At 45.8% G+C, this 14,499-nt stretch overlaps 1 protein-coding gene across 3 annotated transcripts in view; it reads left to right on the top strand.

Moving 5' to 3' along the window:
* TERF1 (telomeric repeat binding factor 1) overlaps nt 1-14,499 on the top strand; it is a 65,850-nt gene that overhangs the window by 7,013 nt on the left and 44,338 nt on the right. For all 3 annotated transcript variants that reach the window (XM_075920523.2, XM_006131528.5, XM_006131527.5), the window contains exons 3-4: nt 10,418-10,545; nt 12,398-12,484. In XM_075920523.2, coding sequence (XP_075776638.2) covers nt 10,418-10,545; nt 12,398-12,484 — 215 coding nt within the window. The remainder of the gene's footprint in view (nt 1-10,417; nt 10,546-12,397; nt 12,485-14,499) is intronic.

The raw sequence follows: 14,499 nt of genomic DNA, 5'->3' as shown, positions 1-14,499 counted from the left end.
ATTGGGCAGACAGCACTGCTAGGTTATTTCTCTCGGAGGGGAAGAGAGGTGGCTTTAGTTGGTCTGGGACTTCTTAGGAGCATCATAATCAGTAGCTTCTCACAAATTGTGCTAATTTCCACATTGGTCAGCTGTGCCCATTGCCTCCCCGTTTGACCATACTTCTCTTGTTGACTGACACAGTACTCAAGCTTCTGGTATACTTACTCTTGCCAGAATCTGTCAGCCCTTTTTTTTTTTTTTTTTTTTTAAACACAAATACAAAATGGGTTAAATCCAGTGTTTTGTAAGTACTGATGTGCCTGTCAATCATGTGTTCTCCAGAAAGATTACATACCACTACCCTTCCCCTCCAATAAAAATAACCTAGCACTGCTGTCTGCCCAATCCTGGAATTAATATGTCCATCAAAACAGATACCAGTAATCGTTCTCTGAACTGATTGCCTCCACAGATATACACTTCAGAACTATATGCCCAGTCATATGAAACCACTGAACGCTTTCAGGCAACACCGTGGTAGGGAGTATGTATTCATGCTTCTCGGATCCAATATCTTAGAAAGGCTAACTGTGTGAGTTTTCACCTTCCTCTGAAGCATCTGGTGTAGCTGCTGTCATACACAAAATACTGGATTTGATGGATCATAGGGTAGATTCGGAATGGCAGTTTTCCTATGTCTCCCATTGCTATAGCATGGCCTCTGACTCAGAATTAGCTTTCCAGATTTTCCCCTTCTGCCTCTTAGGTTCAGACGTCAGTTATGTAGCTTTTACTGCTGGCAACCGCTCAGGGCACTTGCTCATCAGGCTGAGAAAAGGAACTTCTTTGGGCTGCTTGAGAGAGCTTATGTGGCTGGTGACACAAGTATCTGTTCAGTCTCTGTGGCATGAGACCTTGTCCATATCTTCCTACAACCTAAAACTTATTCTTGGCCTTCCTTCTAGTGGGTCTCTGTGGAAAGTGGTTCTCCTTAGTAGGTGATGCAGTTGTTGCTAACATGCAGCACAGCACTACCTTCTGTTGTGTGTCAACTGACTCACGCATGAATGTTGAATCTTCTGCAGCACTGAATATAATCAATATTATCTGTTGCTTTCTGGACTCTTCTGAAACATTGGAGCATGGGTGAGACATTTACAAACTGAATTACCAGTAAGGAATTTTCCCTTTTATACTTTAAACAGCAGGAGAGCTTCAAATTTTGGCTTCCATCCATACTGGAGTAAATAGGTGATGGTTCAGAATGGGGATGTAAATGACTGACTAGTCGACTAGCCACTTCCTGACCCACTGCCCCTTGCTTCCTGTATCAGAGGCAGCAAGGGGGGGAGGAGGATGGGGCACTTCAAAGTGGCAGTGCTATGCGCAGCCTGGGGTCTGCCGCTTTGAAACGCCGCATGCAGCCAGGGGCCAGCTGGGAACTCCCCTGCTGAACCCAGGCTCCATGCAGTACTGCCTCTTTGAAGCACCACTTGGAGCCTGATACCGGGCTTCTCACAGCATTTCAAAGCAGCAGTGATGCATGGAGCCCCAGGGTCACTGTCTCTTTGAAATACTGTGGGGAGCACGGGCCAGTGGGGGACTGCTTGAGTTGCTTAGCACTTTCACCTTGGAAGTGTGTTTGGTTTTTGCTTCTCACTTGTGTGGCCCTTGACTAATTGTTGGTTGTGAGGGTAGGGTTTTTTTTGGGGGGGGGGGTTCCCCTTCTGTGGATCAGTGGGCCCCAAGCAGAAAAATGGTTCCCCACCCTTGTTACGTTAGCAATGAATTTTACATTTAATTTTTTAAGCTTACTAGCCACATGTTTACATTCCACACTTCATCTTTTCGGCATCCATCAAATACTTGGATTCTGTTAAGGGCCTTGTTACTTAGTGTGAATATCTACTCAATCATCTGAAGTGTTTATATGTTTAAAATAAATAGCATGCTTAATGTGCAGATAAGGATGCTGACATATGCTGCTTAATTTTAAAATGTGCACACTATTGTTTTAGAATAGTGTTTCTTCCTTAGACTCTGGTAAAGCTCAGTGGATCTCTGACTTCAAAGGGAGTTTTGCCTGAGTGAGTTAGAAATGCAAAACCACTCCAGAGAGACTGTCTGATCAAGCAAAACCAGAGTGACACTTGTTTACAATGTAGAATTTTGTATTTCTGCAGCCCAGCATCTTCCACAATTCTGTATGTCTGGGCTGCTTCCCTCTCTCTGCAGTTCATGAAAGTGTATCAGTATTTTGGCACCATCTTTCCTCTGCTCCTGCTTGCTGACAGATTTTTCTGCCTCAGCAGAAACCCCCACTAGCTGTCCTCTGTCTCTTTCAGACAGAGCAACCAAGAAAGTGCATCTCAAATCCATGCTGTGTCCTATCTGTGAGGTAGGCTTGGCAGTTGGGCCAGCTGTGTACACCCTGCATTCCATTCCTAGGACATTTTGTAATGTCCTAAGGCTACAAGTTCCACAGGCAGTTGGTGTTCCCTACCAAGTTTCCAAGGCAGCTGCAACTTCAATGTGAGGGTGGGTGTAGGGGGAGGGGGAGGGGAATGATCAGGAGCACCAATGAGGCAGGGAGAGGCTCCAAAAGCAAGGATGACACTAACCATTTGACTTAGGGAACAGGTCCCAGGAAACCCTGCAGAACAAAGATGGGGAGGCTTATGGAGCCACAAGACTCTAAAGATGGTTCTGAGCTCTATGGGAGAAGATGCAGATCGTCTAATCATCCTGACTTACATCCTAGGCTGTATTAATGAATTCTCTCTCTGCCCCCTAACCCGTCAGGGGGGGCATAGGGACCTAGTAGGAAATCCTGTCTCCCAGGATTCCAAGATACACCTCATTTAGAGCTCCACATCCTAAAGAAGACAAGTCCCAAAAGTCCTTTCCAAAGCCACACCAGACTCTCTGGCTCTATCATATTAAAAAACAAAAGGGTTCTATTACTGTGAAGATGAACATCGATGTCATTTTACTATCCCTAACTTACCAGGAACGTGGTTATTCCTTTGGGTTGGGGTTCTGCCCTAAGGAACTCATATATAGAAAATTGAAGGCCACTCTCAAAGGGCATGTCTAGACTACATTCCTCTTCTAAAAGAGGAATGTAAATGAAGCAAATCAAAAGTGAAAATAAAGTGCGGATTTAAATATCCTGTGCTTCATTTGCATATTTGCATCCAAGCGCTTTTTCGAAAAAGGGTTTTTCAAAAGTGAAAGTGTAGTCTAGATGGGGCTCTTTAGGGGGGGAAAAAACCCTCTTTCAAAAGAACCCGTACTACTCACTTTTTTCTGGGAGTACAGGTTCTTTTGAAAAAGGGTGGTGTGTTTCTTTTTTTTTGTTGTTTTTTTGAAAGACCCCATCTAGACTGCACTTTCACTTTTGAAAAACCCTTTCTCAAAAAAGCGCTCAGATGCAAAATGCAGCACGGGATATTTAAATCTGCACTTCATTTGCACTTTGGATTTGCTTCATTTACATTTCTCTTTCGGAAGAGGAATGTAGTCTAGACGTGCCCAAAGAGAGTGTTGAAGCCTACACCATCTTCTGGGTATCCCTGGAAGCTACTTGCTTTGCCATAACATCTCTTTCCTGGCAGGAATTTCTCAAAAATCTTAAGATCAGAGACCATCTGGACTTTGGTTCTACTTTAAAGAGAGTCTTCTTAAGAACCATGTTTGTTCATTCCTCAGTGGATGAAACAAGTTTTTCAACCTGAACACTGGCTTCAACACACTAAGCAGGAGCCACTTAGAGTATCCACCTTTCAGGTGGAAAACTATAAGGTGGTCTATGCTGTAAACTTCCTCTTTGGAGAAGAGCTAGGGAAATACCTGGGTTTTACCACATTGGGAGCCAGGTTTTTTTCTTCTCTGCTAAGGGCTCTTGAGAGAATATAAACTAGCCTTCAGTGAAAGGCATTCCTTGACACAGAATGTACTAGTGAAGAGACATCAGATTCCCCAAGGAAAAGCAGTAGAATCAAATTTGCGGTTGGAGCAGAGATAATCTGGAGGGACATCATCTGTCAAAAATCCACTTTTGACAAAGATCATGTAGGTGTCTCCACCCAGAGCTGCAAGTAAGGAAACAGATTTTCATTGACCACAAACAAGTGGTTTAGGGAACCAGTAAGCCAGGGATACTTCCTCAAGCTGAGAGCTGCTCCACATATGCTCTTTATCCAATCACCAAGCTAGTCAATAAATCTTATCCAGAACAAAAAATCTCTTCTGCTCAGGATAGTATTTAGTGTATCCCTGTAGTAGTGAGTATCAGAGCTGGCAGCCTTCTCTATACAAGACCCTTATTGCAGGTTTCAGTGGGGCAAGGTGGTAGTTAGGACACCAAAAACCTTTCTTTCCACCCTTTGCAAAAGCTTCTGTTTTAGTCATTCTGTCCAAAACTATAACCACTGACTGAAAAGGTATAAAGGCAGTCCCCGACTTACGCGGATCCGACTTATGTCGGATCCGCACTTACGAATGGGACTTTCTCGCCCCGGAGCTCACAGGCAGCGGTCAGCCACCTCGAGCTCCGGGGCGAGAAAAGCTGCTCCCGGTGCCCCTGGTCTGCTGGGGACTGTCTCCAGCAGACCAGGGGCTTCGGGAGCAAACCCGCAGCAGCGGGTTTGCTCCCAGTGCCCCTGGTCTGCTGGGAACCATCTCCAGCAAACCAGGGGCACCGGGAGCAAAGCGGTCCGGCGCCAGAGCAAAGCCTCAGAGGCGAGGCACCCCCGCTGCCGCTTTGCTCCCTGTGTCCCTGGTCTGCTGGGGGGGGACGCAGCTAGTGTGCTCCCCCCCCCCCCCCCCCAGCAGACCAGGCTTTTGTTGTGGACCCTGGGGCAGAGCAGCTGGGGCGCTGCCAGTTGGTCCCGCAGCGCCGCTCTGGGCACTACTGGACCAACCCGGTAGCACCCCAACTGCTCTGCCCCAGGCGTCCTGATTCAGCCGCTGCTGGTCAGTTTCAGCAGCAGCTGAATCAGGACTCCTGGGGCAGAGCAGCTGGGGTGCTGCTGGGTTGGTCCAGTAGCGCCAAGGAGCAGTGCTACTGGAGCAACCCAGCAGCACCCCAGATGCTCTGCCCCAGACATCCCCAAGTCAGCCGTTGCTGAAACTGACCAGCGCTGACTACAGGAAGCCCAAGGCAGAGTTGCTCTGCCCTGGGCTTCCTGGAATCAGCTGCTGATCAGTTTCAGCAGCAGCTGACTTGGGGTTCTTAAGTTGAATCTGTATGTAAGTCAGAACTGGCGGTCAGTTTCAGCAGCGGCTGAATCTGGATGCCAGTTCCGACTTACATACAGATTCAACTTAAGACCAAACCTACAGTCCCTATCTTGTACGTAACCCGGGGACTGCCTGTAGTACCCTTAAATTTTCAGCTTTCTTTTGCTATCTCCAGCATACAGAATCCATGAGAAGTTGTGCTCCCTGCCTGAGTTCTTCCACCCAAATAGCTAGGGACCCAGTACTTCCAACTGTCAACAGAGGACTTAAGTTAGACCAGTGTCTCAACCTTTCCAGACCACTGTACCTCTTTCAAAAATCTGATTTGTCTTGTATGCCCCGAAATTTTCCTCACTTAATCTACTTGTTTCCAAAATCTGATAAATCCTAAAGTGTCACACGATTACTGAAAAAATGATTGCTTTCTAGTTCACTGTAAACTTATAAAACTAATTGGAATATTGTGTGTACTTATCAGCGTGTGATAGAGCTGTATAAACAAGCCATTGTATGAAATTTTAGTTCTGATTTTGCTAGTGCTTTTTTTTTTTTTTTTTTTTTGGTAGCATGTTGTAAAACTAGGCAAAAGCCTAGATGACAGGAAGACCTCCACACTATAGACTGCTGTGGATATGTAAACTACTGGATTAAATTATACTGTGGAAAGTTACAGTGGGAAGTGGGGGAGAGATCAAGATGTGCTCCTGAAGGGATAAAGACAAGCTCCATGAGATCTGTAGTAGTTGCCTGATGGGGGACAGCTGAAATTTGCAAAGCAGTCACTTAGTCTACAGCTGACACTTGTTAAGTACTACAAAAATGTCTCCTTTGGCATGAAGGTGCTACATGCAATGGCCCAGAAACCAAGCTCTTCAGTCTCTTAAATGTCAATACAGGAGCTTTTTGAAAGGCCAGTAGTTATAAGTTTTGTAGTAACTGAAGCAACAGTGTGAAGAAGAAAATATGGAAATATATTTTATATAAAATACTTCTGTGCTCCCCAAAGTTGAAGGTGCTTCAGTTTTCTTTGAGTCTTTTAGCTGAACTGTTATATCAAGTGTGGTTGACTTTAAAATGTATATTTCAGTAGTTTCAGGAGGAATGATCTGTCTTATTTAAGAAAGATACTACTCTGTATGGGGTGTATGTGGAAGAGAGAATTTAGTTGAAATTAAGGGGGAAAACTGAGCCAGATTGCAGATGTATGTAGACTAACATATCCAAAATAAAGACTGTTCATATGCACAATCATTTAAATATTTAAACTTATACTTATGAGCAAGAATTCTGAGCCAGTCTCAACACTCAAATATAAGTTGGTTTAAAGACAAACACACAGAAGAGAAGTCACAAGTATGTGGGAGGGAGTTCAGTTCCTGTTTTGGTTTGCTAATACTGAAGAGGTTCTACAGAGCACATCTGAAGAAAACAGAGAGTGCAACACTTCCATATGCTGAAAATGTTTTTAAAAATTCATGTTAAGGATGTAAAAGAATAGTTGATTATTCCAGTAGTTTCCCACCATCAGGCTGTGGACCAGTGGCAGGCCGGGAACTGCTGCTTGTTGGGCTGCAGCACACTGCCAGGCAACGCCCACAACTGCTAATTGAGCCCCACCCACTGGAGAAGTGTGCGCCTGCACACACACACATTTCTGCCAGCCTACTTCCCTGCACAGCAGCACGATGAATGGTGCAATGGGTGGGTGCCCCAGGGGTCTGTGCAGGACCTGCATGTGCAGGACTTGCATGTGCAGGTGGGCCTGAGTATCCCAAGGCACAGGGAATGGGGAGGAAGGGGAGTGTTCCATGCCTAGCAGGCACTACCAGACCATGGCACATACCACAGGAGCAGCACTAGCCAATCACAGAGTGCATGCACAGACCCAGAAGTCTGCCAGTCTTTGCTTCTCGAGGGGCCCTTTGAGGCTGCTAAGTTGAGGCGATGCTGTTGTACGTAGCTGCTGCTCGCACTGGGAGCTGTGAGGTAGTGGGGAGAGTGGTGGTGGTGGTGGCTGTGCTGCCTCTGCCTGCCGTGCTGTGGGAGAGAGGAATAGGGGAGAGCATCAGCCCCATCCACATGAACCTGGTGAGTTCAGGCAGCCATGGCAACAAACTGCTCTTCTGTTTTTCCTTCCAGTGGCCACCCAGGCTAGTAAGTGACAGTCAGGAGCCACTTGCCAGGTGCACAAGTCAGGGGCAGGGTTTCATCCTTCAGGCCTGGTTGTGTGCAAGCAGGCCTGCAGCTGCATGGGCAGTGCCGGAGTCTTGCTGTCAATTATAGGGGAAGAGCAAGGTGGGGCTGGCAGTGAGGATAGGGGCAGTGCTGAGAAGCCAGTGTCCAGGAGCTGGTGGGGAGGGTTCTTGAGGTGAAGGGAATGAGGTAAAAGGGAGGCAAAATGTCAGTAACCTTATAAAGTGTGCAGACTTGTAGAAGTGGTGGGTTTGTGTGCATACAGCAGCAATGAAAAATAACGTGACCACTTACAATTAATAACTGTAACTAATATGCAAATTGTCATAATGACTATGTAAATGTTTCTATGCTAGTCTGCCAAAAAAATGTTGAATGAGTTTGCCGGTCCACAGTATAAAATATTAATCCAGTGGCTCCCAATCTTTATTTCAGACGCAGCAAGGGGGGGGAGCAGGAGCCAGTGTTCTGGGGAGCCAGTTTAAAAGCTGGTTCCCTCTTTCTCCTTTCCCTCCCCCCCCCCCCTTCACTGTCTCTGGTGCCACTTCCTGCCTCATCCCAGTTTGGTGCTGCCTCTATCAGAGGCAGCAGTGCAGGAGGACCAGGGAAGGCTGCTCTGGCAGCATCCCCTTTCCACAGGGGGTCCCATCAGAGAATTGGGACCCTTGCAGATAGGAACTGCTCTGGTGAAGCAGCCCCTGTTCAGGGCTAGCCCTGGCCACTATAAACAGATGCTGCTGCTGGAGCAGCCTCTGTTCTCAGCTGCCAAGGCTGGTCCTGCAGCCCCTGTCCACCAGCAGGCAGAAGCCAGAACTGAGCAAGCTTGGCTTAAGTCCCAGCTTACGCTGAGTCCAGGAACTACCCCTCTGCAGCTCTTCAGTTTAAATGTAGGAGCCAGGCTGCCTGCATGCCTGGCTCTTATAACATTTAAATTGCAGAGCCGCAGTGGGGGTAGCTCCTTCTGAGTGCTTTCCCTTATTAACTAATCGTATAGTTCAGTGTTTCCCAAACTATGGACCACGGCCCGCTATTGGGCCGCGGGAAAAAAATACGGGGCCTCAGCATGCCTGGTGGCTGCCAGCAGGGCCAGCCTTAGGCCAATTCGGTCGAATCGGGCCTTGCGCCCCCTGAACCCGGAAGTGCCGGCGAGTTAGAGCCGGGGGTCCTGCTCCATCAATATGTGGAGCTGGGTCTCTCCCCCAGCTCTGCCTGGAACGATGCTGGTCCGCCCTCCCCTCCCCCCGAGCTTCCCCGCCGTGCGCGGCTCCTCCTCACTGCCTGCCACTGCCTATGTGCGGCGTTGCACGTGGGCGGGAAGGATGCCCGGGCGTGACGTGACGTCACAGCCTGGGATTTTAAAACTCTTCGGAGGCATGTGGCGGGGCCATGCTGGCTCCGGGTTCAGCCTCCGCGGCCTGAGCGCAGCCTCCGGCCCTGCAATGAGGAAGGCAGAAGGTAGGGAATGGGCTTGGGTGGTGGGGAGGGGAGGGGAGAAGAGGCGGCAGGCTTGGGCGGAGGCAAGTAGGCAGTGGTGGCAGCGGGGGTGGCGTGGAAGGAGAAGGGGCTTGGGCGGGGGCAGGGGAAGGCACCAAGGGACAGGGTGCAGGAGAGACAAATGCCAGGGGGCCGAGTGCAGACAATGAGGGAAAGGGCAAGAGGGGAGGTGTCAGTGGGAGGGGGGGACAGGGTGATGCTGGGAGAGAGGAGAGGAGAGGGGAAGGGCATTGGGGGCTGGAGGAGTAGGTGCTGGGAGAAGGCTTGAAAGAAGGGGTGGACATGAGGAAGGCCAGGATGGGGCAAGTCATATGTGAGGGCACAGAGGGGCAGGAGGGGAATGGGGCAGAGAGTGGTGAGGGGGTGGGTATCAGGGAAAAAGGAGGCAGGGCAGTAAGGGAAGGGGGAGGCACCAGGAGGGTGCAGGTCACAGAGGATTCTGGGGTGAGGAGGAGGGGAGAGCTGGCCACTGAAAGCAGCATTGGATGGGGGAATCGGGGCAGATTGGGGGGGCTGGTGGAAGCAGGGCTGCCGGGGGGTGCGAGCTTGGGGGCAGGGAGCTGGCCGGGGAAGATGGGGGTGGGAGAGGGAGAAGCAGTCACCGGAAGGAGGGCTGGACGTGGGCAGTGGGGCTGGCCAAGGGAGATTGGGAGGAGAAGCAGGGGGGACCTGGCTGCCCGGGAGGGGGTTGGGGGAAGTGGGGCTGGCCAGAGGTGCAGCGGGGGGAGCAGGAGGGAGGAATGAATCGGCCTGCGGGGAGTGGGACTGACCCGGCCGTATGTAGATCTTGGGGCACTGCCTCTGTTGTCCCCCTCCTCCCTCCACAAAGCATGAGTTAGTCCGGCCCGGGGAGTCTATTGTGCGTGCATGCGCACACGCACGCACACTCCTCCTCCTCAGCACATTTACCAGCCAGGTAGTTCAAAACTACAAACTGATACATCTAGTAATAATACAACTTACTTAATGAGAAAATACCAGACATGTTATATGTCTGGTATTTTCTCAGTTTGTTTTTTATGTGTTTATATTTTTGGGCTGCAAAAAGCAGTACTGGAGGGGGAAAAAAAAAAAAGGATTCCGACTATAGTAAACAGTTTGGGAAACCCTGGTCTAACCAGCTTTCTGTCTGTCTTGCGGTCCATTTATCCAATCCATATTCCTTAACTTGCTGGCAAGACTATTGTGGGTGACCATATCAAAAGCTTTTCTAAAGCTGGCACTGGGGGTTTTGGGAGGACCAGAAACAATTGTCAAAAAGTTTGGGAACCCCTGGTATAGTTGATGCAAATTGTACTGAGTACACAGTTGCCCAGTTACCCACCTCTTAGCGCGCTCAGTTCGCATCTCTTCAAAATATTAATACTATGCGTAGTAAAAAAAAGAAAAATATTTTTAATGGGCTAATTTCAGCAGTTAGGAAAATTGATATGATACTAGTACCATCGGCCATTTCAGAGGTAGCTCTTCTGTAACTTTATTTGATTTTTTTTTTCTCCTTAAGGTCGTCGCTTTGAGAGTGATCAAAAAATTTCACCCTTGGAATCTGCTCTGTCAATTTGGAAATTACTTGAAGAGCAAAGCAAACCAGATAACCTGCATGAAGAGATTCATCGCTTAATTCAGATTCAGGTCTGTGTGTTGATCTAGTCATTAACATACTCAAAAGAAAGCTGCCTGAGTTCTAGTTCAAACTACACTTTATCCTCAAGGGGAAATTCTGAATTAAACTCTATAATGTATTTTAAAATTCTGCATATCTTATTTGTCATAATACAATGTAATTACATTCCTGTTGTCTTCCCCCAGTGAGTAGGGTTGCCAGATGGTTAAAACAACTCCCTCCTCCACCTCCCCCCCCCCCCCAAAAAAAATACAGAGGGGGAAAAAAATTCTTTTGAAGGAAAAAAAGGGCCGGGGGGGGGGGGAGACCAAAGTTATTTTAATTTTTTTTGGCTCAATAAAACAGCATGTCCCCTTTAAGAGTGCGTGCAGGGATAGGAACAGGGACCCAGGGGAAGCATTGCTTCCCCTTGGTCTGCAGCCATTTTGTATCGGCATCCTTGCAGAACCAGGTAAGCATGGGGTCGGGGGTGTTGGGAGCCGGGGGAGGGGGGGGAGGAGAGGATGGGTGCTGAGTGTTTGTAGGTTTGTCAGTGCCCAGCATTTTCTCCTCCTGGCCAGGGAAAAAATCAGAAAATACTGGACATTTTAGGTGTCCGGTATTCTCTGAATTCTTTTACTAGACAGGAGGTGAAAATACTGGACTGTATGGGTGAATACTGGATACCTGGCAACCCTAACAGTGAAAGTGCCATGAGGAAATCACATATTCTGCAGGGAACGTTATTCCTGCACAATTTGTGTAGGGCTCAGAATTCTAGAAAGAATATAAAGTATAAGTTGAAAACATATGTTGTGCTGAAGTGGTTATTTTTTTTAGTCTGTACATTTGAGTTTTTGAGCTACTGTTGCTTACAGACTTAACTTATTTTGGCAATAAATTACAAAATTGTTATTGCATATGTGCAATAGACATAACTATCTGCTAATTGTAAAGATTTGGAACATTCTGCACATGCAACATGTCCTGGGCTTCTCTGAATCTGACATAACCCATCAAAATGAAGACATGTAATATGATCATCTGAATGTGAATTTAAAAAAGTAAAATAAGGTTGACACTTTATCAAAAGCAGGAAAATATATGTAAGTTGGGTGGGGTATGACTGCTGTTAAAACCTCAAATGAGACTTTCCGGGGAAGGTGTAAGATACACCACACTAGGCAATTGTGAGATGATTTACACATGCAAAAGTGTCATATGAACCTGCAACAGAGGTTGGCTTAAATCCTCAGGAATGAAGTAATTTAAAATGTTTTTTAGTATTAACTATTATATCTGGATAGTTCTTGTTTACTTATTCTCACTATGCCATAGCTAGATGCAGAAAAATAACAAAATATATACTCCTGCTCTAATACAGGATGAACTTCTCTGATCCAGCAACATCCATGGTCTGGCATGATGTTAGCTGAACACTTATCAAGGGTGTTGCCAAGTTTCCTGTCGTCCCATAAAGTTTGTTTACAGCGATCAGTCCTGGCTCTTGGTGTTCTGTGCTGTTACTTACCTCTGATTGACCCCTAAATGTTTTCTAAGAGCCCAGTAAGCAGTGGAAATGTTAGGAATGCTGCTAGACAGAATTGACCTCCCACAGTTTGGCAAATTCTCTGGTTCGGCATTGGTCAGATCCTGAGAGTGCCAGACTAGAGAGGTTCAACTTGTAATAAAAATGAATTATTCCAACTATAATATCTTGGGGAATCAGTTAACTCAAGCTCAGATTTTTAAGTAGGAATCCAACAGATTTAGAAACCTTGGTAAAGCTGCAGAAATATGTTTTATACTTCCAGATTTTTCTAAAAGGTATTGCATTTTTAATATAGTCTATAGATTATAATTTATTTATCCTCATTATAGGCTATAGCTGTCCACATAGAGAAAGGATACTTTAAGGAAGCTACAGAAGTCCTGGAAAGACTGTTTATAGAATCCGAATCAAATAAGGTAACAATGGTAACTTCTGGGTGTCTTGGAGTTATTTTCAACTTTGTGTAGAATTTAATGGGGGGGGGGGGATTTCACTGTTTAGCTTGGGAGTTTTTTATTTACCATATTCACTCTGACAGCTGCCTCAGTGAGACAAGCGGCTGACAGTAATATTCCAGGAATAGATTACACTGTTCTACAGCCAAAATGCTTCTGAAATAAATGTAGTCAAACTTTACTAATTCTGGGTCTCTGAGAACGAAAATGATGCTTAAAATTGTTGATTGGCTCTAGTTTTCAAGATATACTATTGGGTCAGTATATACGACCCTTGACTTGCAAATGGCGGAGGATATGTGAATTACAAAGGGAAGGGATCTCAATTTAAACCACAAATGACTAAAATACATCTTTGACTGGATCTATGAATAAATCTATGACTGGGTTTGGACAGTACTTGCTTTTTAGGCAAAACAATGAATGATGCAATCTGAAGCTGGTATTGCGTCATACATTATATGAATTGCATCATGTTATTCTTAGAAGTCATGGATGTTTTGTTGCATAATGGCAATGTTTTGCCATCAATTCCAGTTGGTCATGCAGTCCATATGAAGGAAACCTATGACAACATGAAACCGCTTTTGAGGTGTATAAACTATGAACAACATCAATGGCAGCTTTGTGGCGATTTGAAGGTTGTTGCTCTCTTGCTTGGTCTGCAGACTGGATACACAAAGTACTGCTGTTTTCTCTGTGAATGGGATAGTCGTGCAAGAGATTCCCACTACATCAAGATAGATTGGCCACTCTGACAGTCATTGGAGCCTGGGAGGAGAAGTGTTCAGCATCCACCACTTGTTGAATCAAGGAAGATTTTGTTACCACCCTTACACATCAAGCTGGGTCTGATGAAGAACTTTGTCAAGGCCGCGGACAAAACACAAGCAGTTTTCAAGTACCTCCGTGGAAAATTTCCAAGGTTAAGTGAAGCTAAGATAAAGGAAGCTGTCTTTGTTGGTCCTCAGATTCATGAACTTCTTCGAGATGAGGCTTTTGACCATGCACTGCGTGGCAAGGAAAAGACGTCATGGAAAGCCTTCCAGTTAGTGGCAATAAATTTTCTCTGAAACAACAAGGCAGACAACTACAGGTTGCTGGTGGAAAACCTCCTCAAGGCATACAAAAGCCTTGGTTGCAAGATGTGACTAAAGATACATTTTTTTGCACTCTCATCTAGATTTTTTCCACCAAACTGCGGAGCAGTGAGCGACGAGCATGGCGAGCGATTTCACCAGGACATTGCAACAATGGAGAAATGCTATCAGGGCAAATGGAGCCCATCAATGCTTGCAGACTATTGCTGGGCAGTGACAAGAGATGCTCCATTAATGAATACAAGAGACAAGCCAAGAAGTGCCGAGTAGACACTCTTACACTGAATAGGACTAAACTATGTACATAATCGTTTTTTGCCTTTTGTTTCATAATACATTTTATTTATATAACCCTTTTGCTGATTTTTAAAGTGTTACATAAACAGGACAGGTGAAATATTATCATGTAAAGCAACCATAAACACATGAAAAGACCTAGGTTTACAATTTGATTAAAACTTGACTATCTACACAATATACATAGACGTAAAAACTTAAATATCTTGGAAACAGTAGCCAATCAGTTGTTTTAATTGTCATATTTGAATTCAGCACATCAAAATACATAATAAATAGTACATTTTATCTCTGAAGCAGACGACTTCTAAAAAATTGTAGACCAGTGTTGTTATATATTTTAGATTATGATTTCACCAGTTTAACTGGAATTCAGTGAACAATTTTAGTGATTCACAAGCAGAAATAGAATCTGCCTCATTCCTCACAGTAGTTGTCAATACAACTCAAACAAGAGTAAAGAACAATAAAAACTTATTAGTCTCCTAAAGCAGATAGTACTTGTCATGCTCAAAGGGAACAAATTTGATCAATAAAGGCTTCACATTTTTATGTAGCTGCTTATGAGTAGAACAACAG

The sequence above is a fragment of the Pelodiscus sinensis genome, chromosome 2 (assembly GCF_052426305.1).
Source record: "Pelodiscus sinensis isolate ZL-2025 chromosome 2, ASM5242630v1, whole genome shotgun sequence".
Taxonomy (NCBI): Eukaryota; Metazoa; Chordata; order Testudines; family Trionychidae; genus Pelodiscus; species Pelodiscus sinensis.
Note: the sequence above shows the minus strand (reverse complement) of the source record. Positions and strands in the feature narration are given on the sequence as shown.